Source organism: Mytilus trossulus, chromosome 9, assembly GCF_036588685.1.
Source record: "Mytilus trossulus isolate FHL-02 chromosome 9, PNRI_Mtr1.1.1.hap1, whole genome shotgun sequence".
Classification (NCBI taxonomy): Eukaryota; Metazoa; Mollusca; class Bivalvia; order Mytilida; family Mytilidae; genus Mytilus; species Mytilus trossulus.
This window is the reverse complement of record NC_086381.1, coordinates 30429918-30445058: the sequence shown is the minus strand read 5'-3', so window position 1 is coordinate 30445058 and position 15141 is coordinate 30429918. Positions and strand designations below refer to the sequence as shown.

Below are 15141 nucleotides of genomic sequence, written 5' to 3'. Positions count from 1 at the left end.
GCATTTCGGCGCCTATCCCAAGTCAGGAGCTTCTGGTCTTTGTAAGTCTTGTATGATTTTTAATTTTAGTTCATTCATATATCTCGCAGTTTAGTATGACGCCCATTATAACTGAACTAGTACACATTTTTGTTCAGAAGCCAGCTGAAGCACGCCTCCGTGTGCGGGATTTTCTCGCTACATTGAAGACCCATTGGTAACTTTCGGCTGTTTTATGCTCATTTGTCGGGTTGTTGTCTCTTTGACACGTTCCCCATTTCCGTTCTCAATTTTATTCTCCTGTCGGATTCCTAACCCGACTAGATACGACTGAGAAGCAGAAATCTTGAATTAATCTATTGTTGTATATATATGATAAAAATGGATGTGGTATGATTGACAATGAGACAAATTTCCACCGGAGTTCAAATGAAGTAAATGAGAGCATGTTTACATCATAAATTATTATACATAATTGTAATGGTCCAAAATCAATTGAATACATTATACACATATTTATAAATGGTGAGTGGCATCTCCATTGGGAACATTTATAACAACATCGCTGTCGTGTGAAGAGCCACCATCATCTTTCTCTGACTCATAACCTGCGTTAACTTCACTGCTTATTGTATTAAGAGTTATATTTCCATTAGATACAATGTTTCCATGTTCGATAACTCCGTCTTCCTCTTTGAGAATTCCATTTCTGTTTGCATCCAGATGTAATTTTATGTCAGGGGTTGAATGTGAAGATTTTGGAGAGTGTTGGCCATGGCCATGGTGATGGTGAAATAAGGGAAAACTATGACCAAAGCCTATACCTTTCTTTTTCGATTTTCCAAGGTTCTGATTGATGAAAGCTGAGAATAAAACACAAATTGTTAACATATGATGCTTCTATTTTAACTGATTTCAAATCTTAATACATCTCCTTTAATTTAAAGTACATGGAATGGTATGTTGTGAACATAGTTGTTTGAAATGCTTATGCATTTGTTTAAACTATATCACAAATTTGGTGGTTTTAATTTTGCTTATTTTGTCTTTACCATAGACTTTAATTTTGATTTTTTTCAACACCATTGTGCTTTGCGTTTTTCAACCGTGAGTTAAGTTTTACTATTTCATTTAACCCGTAAGCCTATTTAGATGTTGTTTTTTTGCCCTTGAGCTAAATTTTGCCATTTCATTTCACCCGTAAGCTTCCACCCTTGAGCTATGTTAGTTTTGCTAGTTTTTCTTTGTTCTTGACCTTAGTTTTGCTTGTTTTTCGTCAAAGGAGTAGGTCCGGTTAGGACTCATTTTGGCCTCAAATTTCAGTTTAATCTGACGAATGATTTTGACCACTTTTTAAACACTTAAGTGTCTATTTCACTTGATTCAATTAGTATGAGTGAAAGATTTTAACTGATTTGTTCATTAAAAACGATCCGATTCAAGCTCAAATACAAAATATCTCTCAAATATGCCAAAAAACGTCAATTTTCAGATGGTTTTTGTCAAAAAATGTAAAATACAACTTACATTTCAATATTAAGGATGAACACGAATGCGGCCACTTTCGTTTTACAGGGAAACCGTCTAAAATTTAACTAAAATGATAGGATTTTGTAGATTTCAGTAATTTAGCATGACGTAATGGTGCTACAACCCGATATATGTGCATTGTATTGTCAAAAACAGCCCATATTTATGTAGCAAAAGCATTCAACTGTCCAATAAATAACTAAAAGTTTACATTTTAACAATTTTGTAAAACTGTTATATTTTGGGGCCAAAAAAGGGTCTTACCGGACCTACTCCTTTTAGCTAATAATTGCTAATTTTCCTTCACCATATTCTTAGTCCTGCTTGTTTTCCTTTGCTTTTGACATTGGTTTTGCTTGTTTTTCTTTGCTTTTGACATTGTTTTGCTTGTTTTTCGTCACATTTTAGCTAATGTTTCCTTGTTTTCTTTCACATTAAAAGCTTAGTTCTGCTTGCTTTTTTTCACCCTTTTCCTTAGAATTGTTTAGGTTTTTTCAACATTGAGATTTGTTTTGCTTGTTGTCTTCAATTGTAAGCTTTGTTGTTGTTTTGTTTTAACCTTGACCCTAGTAATTGCTTTTTTTTCTACCCATGTGAGCTTAGTTTTTTGCTTGTTTACCTTTACCATTGAGCTTAATTTTACTTTTAAGCGAGATTTGTTTTGAACATTTTTGCGTTTTAAATTTCATAAGATCAAAGCTCACCTAAATGTTGAGATATTTTCTGTTCGGTGACACCAGCTTCATTGGCCAGTTTCCTTACAATGTCCAATGATTGCTGAAAAAAAAGGTTGACATAGACGTTACATGGTTCGAACCGATTAATAATTTATTGATGTTTATTTGGACATAATCGGCATGTTCTTGAAGTTCATACATGATACAATCGAATTTATCTTTGAAGTAATATTTGAATGGATACTGTCAATTTGTTTGTGTCACATATATGCACGTTTGCATGAGGTCAACTAAACTAATATGTGTGTTTCCTATTACATCTTTGAAAAAAATAGAGAATTGTTTTTACTTTTACTATTTGTTTTTACATTGTGGAGTCTATGGAGAGAAATAATTTCCGACTTTAACAGTGCTTATTGAAACAAGACCAAAAAAACTTTAAGGTAGGCTATATCTATATAAAAAGGATAGGAAGGGAAATAGGAAGCACACATATTTTGTTTTATGCCTAACGTGTGTTTTATAAATTTATAAACATTTTGATACGTACCTGTAAATTTTTCACTTCGCTCTTAGTTTTCTTCAGGTCATGTGATACTTCCTTTTTCTGTTTGTAAAGCAGTTTCAACCGGAAGTGTTCGTGATCAATTACAGCAACAACCAAACCTTAAAATGGAAAACATGCTCAAATCTTTTAGATTTATTTTTGTTTCAAAAATGGATTATTCATATTACAAGTCAATTTCTTCCATGAATACAATATCATATATTATTAGTTTCACATCAATAAGTTGAAATTTCCTCAATGAGATGAAAATTTCAAAAATGATGCTGGGAGTTTCTGAACACTTGCTATGTTAGTTTGTTTTCCAACTTGTAGTCTCCAGCCGGAGTAATACATCAAAATGAAAAAAAAATATAAGTCAAAATTTGTAGTCAAGTTTGAAGATCAGTGTCCATAGAAATACTTTTTTTCAAATTTTTATTAAGTATCTTAACTTCGATGAACTCTTTGTTTATACATGAAATAACACTAAAATCCACTTACTATTTACTACTCGAATGACCCTCCATGGCACCAGGAATGCCAAGATAATGACAAACTCTTGTATTTTGTAGGCGCTTATACCCTTCAAGAAATAGACGTCAACAAACAAAGACCCGAAGACTATTACACAGTCAAAAACCTACAACAAACAAATTAACATCAAATTGCTTTAAGACTATCATTATCACTATCGATTATATTAAATTAATAATAACAAAACAATTTAGAAAAATTGTGATGGCTGCTATAAAGATTTTTAAAGAAGAGAAAACAGTTCTGTATGACCAAATCTTTGAAATACAACCGTCATCGTCCTGATGTTTATACCAGCATTATTTTTTTCATTTATTATGAACAGTGACAAATCGGAAAGCAAACCACTAGTATAGTAAACAATGAATGTGTTGTACGGTGTTTTCAATCAGTAAAATAAAATCTTGTCACTTTGAGCAGCTTATATATTTTGCACTTACTTCTAATTTCCTTTCAAAAAACCTCGTCCCATATGCTAATATCTTACAGATTGTCTGAAAAATAACATATGAATACTAAGGATTGAATGTAGGTATACCGTATCTTTTACTTATAAGATAAACTAACATAAACAGCCGTAAAATGATTGTAATGTACTAAGCATTTCTTGAACAGACAAGGCAACTGAAATGGTTAAAATCACACAAAGACTAGAAGACAAACAGACATATAGACACAAATATATAAAAAAAAAAACCAAGACACTTCTGAAGGCCAATAATTTTACAAATGATTTCATATTAATCTGAGGGGTCTCGGTGGCCAACTGGTTTTAGTAATCGAACTACTACAACACTACCTAGTCAACACTGAGTTTATGAGTTCGAATCCCGCGAGTAGATGCCTTTTGTTTCAATCTTAAGGTTCATCATAACAAAAGGACAAATATGGCTGTATTTACATGCCAAAAATTACTCTGAGTACAGACTTACCTGTAAAGTTGGAAAAGTTGTAATGCCTAGCATCCACTAGATATAATAAAGTTAAATGCATTTTGTGTTTCAGAAAGATAAAATCTCTTTTGGATTTTGATGGGCATTTTTTTTCCTTCATGCAAAAGGTGTGAAAAATGACTAAGTTGTGGTACAACTATGAGATGCTCCCTCAGGTAAAAAACCGGTTTGTTTTGTTTTCAGTGTCCTTAATCGACATGGACACCAGGGGCCTGTTTATCGAAGCTCTCTTAGGATCAGGACGTGTCTTAAGACCAACTTAGGACGCATCTTAGTCCTAAATGGGTTTATCAAACATGTCGCAACTTAGGAAAATCCTAGGAATTGTCCTAACTTTAGGATACCAATTTAGGTGTCTTAAGATGGTCTTAGGGTGATCCTAACTTTAGGATAGATTCGAAGTTCGTCTTTTATTCATTTTCACGCGTATTATTTTTAAAGCAGTAGTAAAAATAGTTGGAATTTTCCGTAATGATATGAATAATGCAGGAGATTTGCATTTGCACTGTTAATGAATGAAAATGTGACACTTCGAATTCAACTCACTAAAAACATGTTGTGAGTTTTACGTATTATATATCTTGTTTACAGTTAGTTTGTTATTTTTGTGTCATGTTTTGTTTCATACAGTTTAAATGTACAATTATTTTACCAAAAAATATTTATTACCTTTAATTTAAAACTTCATATTAGTTATTAGATTCTAATTAACCATATTTGAAATAAAAAAAAATATTGATAAAATATGATATCATAATTATTTTTTTTAATATTCGGTTTGTATTTTCTTTTCCGCTAATACTTAGGACATCAGTTAGGACGTCCTAGCTAAGATATTCCTAAGATAGCTTCGATGTGCATGCTGAGACGTGTCGTAAGTCGGTCCTAACTTTATCCTAACTTCTGTCCTAAGAAATTCTTAGGACCGATCTTAGGACATTTTTGAAAAACAGGCCCCAGGTATCTTCACAACTACAGGTGAGTTAAAGAGTTTATCTGAGTCAGTGAGTGGACAGTATCAAAGTAATTCAGGTTTTTGTTTATTTTTGCACCCTCTGCAGAAAGGGGAAAAAAATACCCATCAAAAACCAAGAAAGATTTTATCTTTCTTAAACACAAAATGCATTTAACTTTTATATATCTAGTGGATGATAGGCATTAAAACTTTCCAAACAGCACAGGTAAGTCTGTACACAGAGTAGTTTTTAAGGTGAAAATACGGCCATATTTGTCCATTTGTTATGATGAACCTTAATTGATTAGGCTTGCTACTGAGTTTGAATATCGAAGGTTTGTGTTTGTCTCCAAGTACCCCGGTTTCCTCCGCCAAACAAAACAAACCAGCTACGAAATAGTGCAATAGTGGTGAAAGTGGCGTTTAACACATACTTCCAAATGAAATGCAACAAAATACCCATAACATTTAAAGATAAATGATTTCTAATTATTCACCTCAGCAGCTAAAATTGCTAAAATACTAATACTGGCTTTATGAAACGCATGCGCTAATTCCTCTTCAAAACTATGTGCATGATCGCCTTCATGTCCATCGTGATGATCCTCTTTTGTAATGTTTCCATGTTCAATATCGGTCCCATTGATGTGGGTATCAGTATGGACATTTGCAGATCGTTTTCCTATCGTATGAGGAGTGGATGCTTCTACCACATGATGTGAAGTCGTTGTCGATTCCGGACTACAGTTTACACCTAATGATGGTAGTTTGTTTGTTTCAGAATGGCTCCAATCTATATGTGCGTGTAAAAGTTTGGAATACAGTGGTTTTACATTCGGTATTTCGACAACTTCTAATTCCATCGGATGGAGAGCTTTCATATCAATGATGAAGTTATTTGTTACAGATTCTGATGATTCAAGAAGTCCTGCAATACACATACACAACAAGGGTCATTATATATATATATGTTATGAGGATTCAAGTTTTATTATACAAATAAACAACAATTGTCATTTTTCATTTTGTTTAATTTTGAATTGATTTGATATCAAACTTAAGTGTAATTATCATTCTAAAATCAAGACAAATCATAAAATTAATCGTTTGTTCCGTGCTGAAAGTTGAGTGGCCAATATTCAATGTACATGCAGGGTGACGCCGGTAAGACCAGGGTTATTACTTCTATTCACTCACTTCAAAATCTAGATGCTCTAAAATGTGTGGTTATTCGAGAACAGCTTCAATACTACAAAACTCCAATTTTCACAAAAGGAGTTGGACTTACATTATATGGCACTGACTGCATCGTCTGTTCAAACACATTCAAATATTTTCAAGTATTTAGAATCGTTTTCCCTCTTTCGAACGTACTTAATAAAAAATAACCGAGCAGCCCCCCCCCCCCCCCCCCAAAAAAAAAAAAACCCCACATCACCCGTGCACTGAAATCGGCAACTGATTCCTCTTGCTTGCATTTTTTTGGAAAGACTTCATTTTAATCCTGATTTTACAGTAGACCAGTTAGATTTCGCCGTAACAGCATAGTTACTTTTACGAATATGAATAATAACTCAATACTATTAAATAGTTAAACCAAATTGTTCACTTAGTAAACCACTCATATATATGTTAAAGTTTAGTGATAACGAATACACATTTAGTATTTGGAATTGAATTGTTTTGGCAGGAAAAAAAAAGGATATTTATTATACTACGTTAATACTATACCTTTTACATAATACATGTCCAGAATGAGTTCTCCTAATACAAGGATACAGTCGATGACGTTCAGGATAATGATACAGAAGAGTACTTGTTTACTATGTAAAACATGCTCCCCCTTTCTTCGTGCTCTGAAAGTAACATATGTATAATACTGATTTATTGCGATTGATTGATTTTTTTGCATGATTGTTTGTAACTCAACGTCATATGACAATTGTTATCATTATGTTAAATAAGGCAATAGGTGGCCTGTTGCACAACGTATTTTCCAGTGACAGTTCCCCGATCATCAGGGCGGAAAGCCTCTATTACAAGACCTACCTTTTGTATTTTTGTTAACTTGTTACTATCCTGAACATGCAATAAATATTTGCAACTGGAAGCAACCAACACTCAATCAATCATAAGGTAACATTAAGTGAAGGATTTTGAATTTCAAACATATATAAAAAAAAAAAAAAAAAGAAGATGTGGTAGGGTTGCCAATGAGACAACTGTCCACAAGAGACCAAAATGACGCAGAAAGTAACAACTATAGGTCACCGTACGGCCTTCAAGAATGAGCAAAGCCCATACCGCATAGTCAGCTATAAAAGGCCCTGATATGACAATGAGGAAAACTATAACGGCCTTATTTATATAAAAAAAATAACGAAACACAAATATGTAACACATAAACAAACCACAACCACTGAATTACAGGCTCTTCACTTGGGACAGGCACATACATAAATAATGTGGCGGGATTAAACATGTTAGCGGGATCCCACCCCTAACCTTGGACAGTGGTATAACAGTGCAACATAAGAACGAACTATAAAATCAGTCGAAAAAGGCTTAACTCATCAGATGGACAGAAATACAAGTGGACGTGACCGGGTACTTGTACATCCCGACAAAAAAAAAAGACACAATGAACAGATCTGAGAGTACTCGCAGTTATCTGACAGCTAGTTCAAAGCAAATAACAACTAATAAAAAAAAATATATAAAAAAAAAAAAATAATAATAATAATAATAACTATATTTCTAATAATTTCATTTAGCTTCAACCGTAATATATATAGAGAATAATACATGGCAAAATCCGTATCATATGTCGTATCATCCCGAGACATCAATATCAGCCCGAGGGCCCTTAGGCCCGAGGGATGATATTGGTCGAGGGTGATACGGCATGTGATACGGATTTTGCCATGTATTATACGCTTTATCATATATTTCAACAGAAGAGTTTTATATTATATCAGAGACATATATACACATATATGTGTATATATGTCTCTGATTATATGAACTGTTTTCTGATCCATAGCACTGGGTTACCTTCAGTTCTGCTTTTGTCTTGTTTCAAAGCTTTAAAATAACTGCTCAATTATTTATACGAAGCACCTAGGTTACCTTACAATCTGTTGTTTTGAAAATATTTTGTTTATTATTGTATTATTGAGTGTTTTGTATTTTTTATAGTTGCATTTAGTGTGCCAAAAAAATTGTTGTAAAAACTTGATGTTCGTGACGTTACATACCAAACAATGACGTCATTAAAAAATTGACCTATTTTTTTTTTTTATTTTTTTTAATATTTAAAACAAAAAAAAAAAATTTAATAGAAAAAAAATTCTTAAGCAAAAAAAACCCCCAAAAAACTGACTTAAGTTTAAAAAAAAAAAAAAAGTATGCGATACGGGTTTTACCATGCGATACGGGGTATGCGATACGGGTTTAGCCATGCGATACGGGGTATGCGATACAGGGTAGGTGATACAGACTGAAAAAAAGAACCTTTATTAGATATACAAAATAGCTGTATTTTGTACTAAATATATGATAAATATATATATATACAGACAGCAATTTCTAATCATTTTATTAAGTTTCAGGCATCCTATTTCATTTCAAATTTCACTGAATAAAACGAAATTTGTTGACTTATTTATCTTTCTACTGAAGCTGTATAAGTGTAACTGTTTACAAATATTTTAATTATATCGCTTTTCTCAATGAGGTTTTTTACTATGGTAATAAGTTAAATTTAAATAGCTAACAAGTGAAACGATAATTTTCGTTTTCAATAAGAAGTATTTAATATGTTCGTAAACTTGCTTAAAATTACTTATTTAACTAGCTTTTGATAAGGAAGCAGTCCATTTGAATCATTCAGAACACGACTACGAAAGGTAATATTCGCGTATATTTGAACAAAAACTTTGACAAATCTTGTAATTTGGGACGATAACTCTGGCTAATAATAAGCCGTTTTTAAATAAGCTAGCAATAGTCTATTTCGAGGGGGAAATGTAGCTAGATCAAACCAAGTCTTTCACTAGTTCTGTTGAACGTGTGTTGTTTATATGATCGATTTTTGTGCATATTCAAGCATAAGCTAATTAGAGATTATATATTAACATTTTACTTAATATGCAGAATCAAAGCATCTTTCCGTATTCATGAAGTGGTTTACTTGTTGTGTGCAAGGCTTACCCCATGAGTAGATTACCTTAGCCGTATTTGGCACAACTTTTTGGAATTTTGGATCCTCAATGCTCTTCAACTTTGTATTTATTTGGCTTTTTAACTATTTTGATCTGAGCGTCACTGATGAGTCTTATGTAGACGAAACGCGCGTCTGGCGTATAAAATTATAATCCTGGTACTTTTGATAACTATTTACACCACTGGGTCGATGTCACTGCTGGTGGACGTTTCGTCCCCGAGGGTATCACCAGCCCAGTAGTCAGCACTTCGGTGTTGACATGAATATCAATTATATGGTGATTTTTATAAATTTTCTGTTTACAAAACTTTGAATTTTTCGATAAACTAAGGATTTTCTTACCCCAGGAGTAGATTACCTTAGCCGTATTTAGCACAACTTTTTGGAATTTTGGATCCTCAATGCTCTTCAACTTTGTATTTATTTGGCTTTTTAACTATTTTGATCTGAGCGTCACTGATGAGTCTTATGTAGACGAAACGCGCGTCTGGCGTATAAAATTATAATCCTGGTACTTTTGATAACTATTATCATATAAGTTGTTGAACGAATACTGAAATCATTTTTCCGTCCACAATTTCTCATTGAGATATATATCATCGAATGAATCTGCTTGTCGAATTTGTAACTGCAATGCGGAATTCGACGGGTGTAAATTGTGGAGCAATATCCGATTCTTGCATCACAAGAAATCACCATAAGTTTTTGGTGTGATTGCTCTCCTTATTATTGATTGAATTTGAATTTTCCTCTTATTATTCTGTTTACTTTTAATTGTTTTTTTTTTCATTCAAAACGATTTATCAATTGTATAAATCGGAAATGAACTAGTAATACAACTCATCACAGATATTGCAACCAGGATTGATTTTTTTTATTTCTTGCCAGACGTGCGTTTCGTTAATAAAAGTTTTATAAACAGTTAATTCATAAATATAACTTTAATTTATCAATGATAATACAATATTAATAGTATAAGTGCAACATTTTCCTTAGACGAACGGCAGCAATGTTGTTTTAAGAATTTATAGATCCCATTTGAACATCGAGGAAATCCAAAAAGATATTCATTAGGGGAAGTTTCGATGCTAAAACTGCCTTTTGGATCACTTTACATTCTAAAAGGGATAACAATCGAACATAAGCAAATTGTGATCCGGGTATTTTCCATTTCAAAAGATATTCAATTTGTTGGAGAAAAATGGTTCTTTATTTTATCATTCAGAATAAACTAAAACTTTAACCAACAAACAATTTTCCTATAAAACATTTTTATCTCAGAAAATGTTTTAAACAAATGAATTTCCATTAGGTCTATGTGGCGTGGCTGATTACGTCTGGCTTTATTCCTCTTATCTAATCGCCCAAAGATATTATGATAAACTAAATACACACCAATAATGATTGTATAAGTAAATAAACCTATTTCAGGTGTTAAGAATAAACATTCAATTTCACTTAATTTGTATTGTTATATAAACAAATTGTATTGTTGAATTAATGAATCGTTATTGCAAAAGCATAGACATGCTATGGGAAAATTAACAACATATATTACATAATATAAATCATGAATAGACAGCAGAGAACAATCGTATAATACAATGACATGACATATAAAGTAATATATATTAGATCTAGTATTTCATGCAGCTTTTACATAATTACATAATTATAAATTGTAATGTTGAATTAATCTTACTTTCCAACTAACGTCTGAGGTGGAGCCCTATTTTCTCTTTGTATTTCTAATTCCAACCGTTTCTCTGTTTTATCCAATATAGTATGGAATCTGGTTATAGCAAGAGAACCAGAAGCCAAAGCCTAAAACATTACCAAATATAGATGAACTCTACTTAGTATTATTTTCATTTTTGAAATCTTGTTAAAAAAATCAATGTCCCGTTTTCATATGAATTTGTGCATATCACATTGAAATGCTAGACATTTATTGCAAATAAGTACATTTTTTTGCCAGTTTAGGAATTTGACGTTTATAAGATCTACGAGGACAGTTGGTAGTTGTATTTGGCTTCTGTTGGCTATTTCTCTCAATGACAATCTTACCACATCTAAAGTAAGAGATATGGTAAGATTGTCATTGAGAGAAATAGCAAACAGAAGCAAAATACAATAACAATTGTCCTCATAGATCTTATAAACGTCAAATTATATAAACACTTGTCATTTTACCAAGAAAACATTAAATAGGAACAAACACCTTAATCTGAAAATGATAGTACGTTTGTGTAATTCTTCTGTTGGTAAATGTAATTACCTTGAGTCCTCTCTCGGGTTTCTTCTTCATCTTCGGTGAATAGCACAAAGGTGGGTCTAAAAATAGGGGGAAATGAATCAATGAAATAGACAGAATAAAAAATGATAAATTACTTTAATTCTTATTTAAATGTTTGAATGGATAAAGATTGATTTATAAGATAACAATATTTTAAATCATGAAAAGTTATTAAGTTAATAATTGTAAGTAATCTCTATAATAAAACATAAGATGCAATAAAATAACACATTCAAACTTACCTTGTATTGTAGATATAAAACTGATGGACTAGGATGATAATATAGAACCTGTTTTATTTTATTTATTACTTATATACTTATATATGAGAAAAGAAGATATGTCAATTCTAAATAGTACAAAAAATATATTCTATTTAGTGTAATGACATTATATATAGTCTTTTATGATCACAATGTGTGTGTGGCTATTATAAGTAAAATATTTGACGGTAGTGCAACAGTATCTATCTTACAGGTATTTTAAGTAAAACGGAACGAATATTAGGAGGAAGATGACATCATGACAATATAGAACCGATGTAAAAATAAAAAAAACAAAAATGATAATGGCAAACAAAAAAAAAATTAAATAATCCAACCGAAATCTCGTGTAGTTCTAAAAAATGAAAATTACTTGACAATAAGATCGATCTTGTACACACGTTTGAACAATCCTATCAATGGAACCGCATTATATGTTGTTTGTATGACAGAGCACGAGTTATACATCACAGGACAAAACACATATTTTACAAATTAAATATCTGCACACCTACATCACAGGACAAAACACATATTTTACAAATTAAATATCTACACACCTATAGACTTGATATTTAATTCTGCAGCGGAAAGGACTTTATAGACGTAAGAATCTATATTCTACTTGTTTGCGTCTGAATTTCTTAATATATTTATCAAATTTACGAAAAACTTATTAAGCAAGGTGTATTATACAGTTTGCCAATTCCATTTTTTTTTTAGACTGAGCCTACCAATTTTGATTACAGTTGTAAGAAACATCACAACCTGATTTTGAAATTACTTAGTTGGACACACTTCTTACCCACCACCCGTTGTTGAAAGACTTGTATTTTGCTTGAATTAAGCAAAAGTAAAAGTAAGCATCTTGTCGGGGCCTTTTATAGCTGACTATGCGATATGGGCTTTGTTCATTGTTGAAGACCGTACGGTGACTTATAGTTGTTAATGTTTGTGTCATTTTGGTCTTTTGTGGATAGTTGTCTCATTGGCAATCATACCACATCTTCTTTTTTATATTTAATAAAACTCAAGCTTACCCTTAGAAAGTATATTCCAAAATAAAATAAAAAAGAAAAGATATAGTATAATGTTTTGATACCTTGATAAACAGGTTTTTCTGCATACTGAAAAACGGGTTTAAAGATGTATAAACTGTGAATAAAAGTATGTCTGTGTTACACAATAGGCTAACACCACAAAAATAATCTTTGAATATTAAACTAATTTTTGAGGGTCATAAAAAAATAATCTTTGTGAAATCTGAATGTTATACTTTTTTTTTATATCAAATATGAGGAAAATGTAGGTAAAAGGCAAACTAAAAAGTAGACCTTTAACATTCCAAGGTCATCAGGTTACTTGACAATCATAGACATTTTGAACACAATGCATAGAAGAAAAACACACATTTAGTCAGAACTTGTTTGATGTAACTTTATTGAAACTAGCTGTAACTGAATTTAACCAACATCGTGTGCTTCTTTCTTGGTACAACGGAATCATGTCTTCTAATATATCAATTTTGATAGCAGTGCTAAAGAAATGATCTCACCATCAACACTCATTAAAATTTTTAGTTCTTTATTCTAAACATTAACACAATAATAAGTTATCAACATTTTCACAGTTTATGCATCACAAAAAAAAACGTATAAAAAAATTTAAAAAAAATACTCAGTCTGATCAATGCAAAACACACAGATTTCTGCATGTATGTGCTTTTCCAAAGTCAGGAGTCTGTAATTCAGTGATAGTTGTTTGTTGCTGTGTTACATATTTGTTTTTGTACATTAATTAGGCCGTTAGTTTTTTCGTTTAAAATGTTTTACATTTGTGATTTCGGGACCTTTTGTAGCTGACATTAGGCCGTTAGTTTTCTCGTTTGAAATGTTTTATATTTGTGATTTCGGGACCTTTTGTAACTGGCATTAGGCCGTTAGTTTTCTCGTTTGAAATGTTTTACATTTGTGATTTCGGGACCTTTTGTAGCTGACTATGTGGTATGAACATTGTTCGTTGTTGAAGGCCGAACGGTAGTTTTTACTATACCATGACAACAAACACAATCCTGTCATTTTTTCATAACCCCCTTCTACACATAAAAAAACCCCTACCAAAACAAAACAAAACAAAAAACAAATCCAAAGAAATGTTTTTGATAATACACAAAACTTATCTTACTTATTAATTAGAAAAACTCATAATGTAAGATATAAATGGCACCGACGTGATAAAATGATAATAATTCAAACGAGAAAACGAAATTAGTTGATGCTTAGCCTAATACAATAAACATAAAAACTTTAAGCAGACATCAACCAACGAAAACAACTGAATTACAGACTTGGGAAATAACAGAGACATATACACTTGAGCGGTTGGATCCCGCATTATAATATTATAGTAGGCAGTAAAATAGTAGGACACAATTATTCACGTAAAACTACATCGATGAACTGATTTTGGTACAATTCGATTGTTACTTCAATTTTGTATTTTACTTTTAAAAAGATAGTCGAAAGATATCAAAAGGATATTACAACTCATTAGGGTTAACAAATAGACCATGCCATGATATAAAACGAAAACAAAACCAAAGAAAAATAACCGTACACAAAACACAACAAAGAAACTAAAGACTTAGGAACACGAACCCTACCAAACCCTTCCATCTGAAATACAAAACACATGAACATTAAACCAGAGCTGTGATAGACAATCAATGTATTATATACTGAGTTTGTGTCGTATTTGTGTAATGTCTACTTCATATATACACGATCTACTTTTATTCAAATCGTGACACTTTCCTTTCAACAACTATGAGATAAAATCTTTTACCAATAAAAAGCTACACAATTCGAAATATATTTAACAACTTTAACTGTGTGGGACCTATCCAATCACTCTACGAAAGAAAAATAACTGAATAATGAAAAATATCCCTTTGATAGTTTGTTAACTGAACACTTTTAAAGTTTATTAATGATATCGTTCGCCAAAATGAGTGCAAGTAAAACATACCATAAGCAATACCAGAAGTGCAGTCTAGTTATGGACCTCTGGAAATACTAATTCAAAATTGCAGTTATTTATTTTAAACATTAACATTACAAACAGTAATGAACTATTAACAGTTTCCATACAAGTATATGTACAAAGATAACAAACTACTTCAT

At 31.8% G+C, this 15141-nt stretch overlaps 1 protein-coding gene across 1 annotated transcript; it reads right to left on the bottom strand.

Moving 5' to 3' along the window:
* On the bottom strand, positions 1-11730 carry LOC134685532 (uncharacterized). Its single transcript, XM_063545292.1, has 9 exons — positions 11679-11730; positions 11103-11224; positions 6907-7031; positions 5673-6103; positions 3708-3761; positions 3235-3373; positions 2737-2852; positions 2214-2286; positions 1-842 (listed from the first exon to the last, which is right to left on the bottom strand). The coding sequence occupies exons 1-9, from the start codon at positions 11706-11708 to the stop codon at positions 496-498; spliced, it is 1437 nt and encodes a 478-aa protein (XP_063401362.1). The 5' UTR covers positions 11709-11730; the 3' UTR covers positions 1-495.
* Between the last annotated feature and the right edge of the window lie 3411 nt (positions 11731-15141).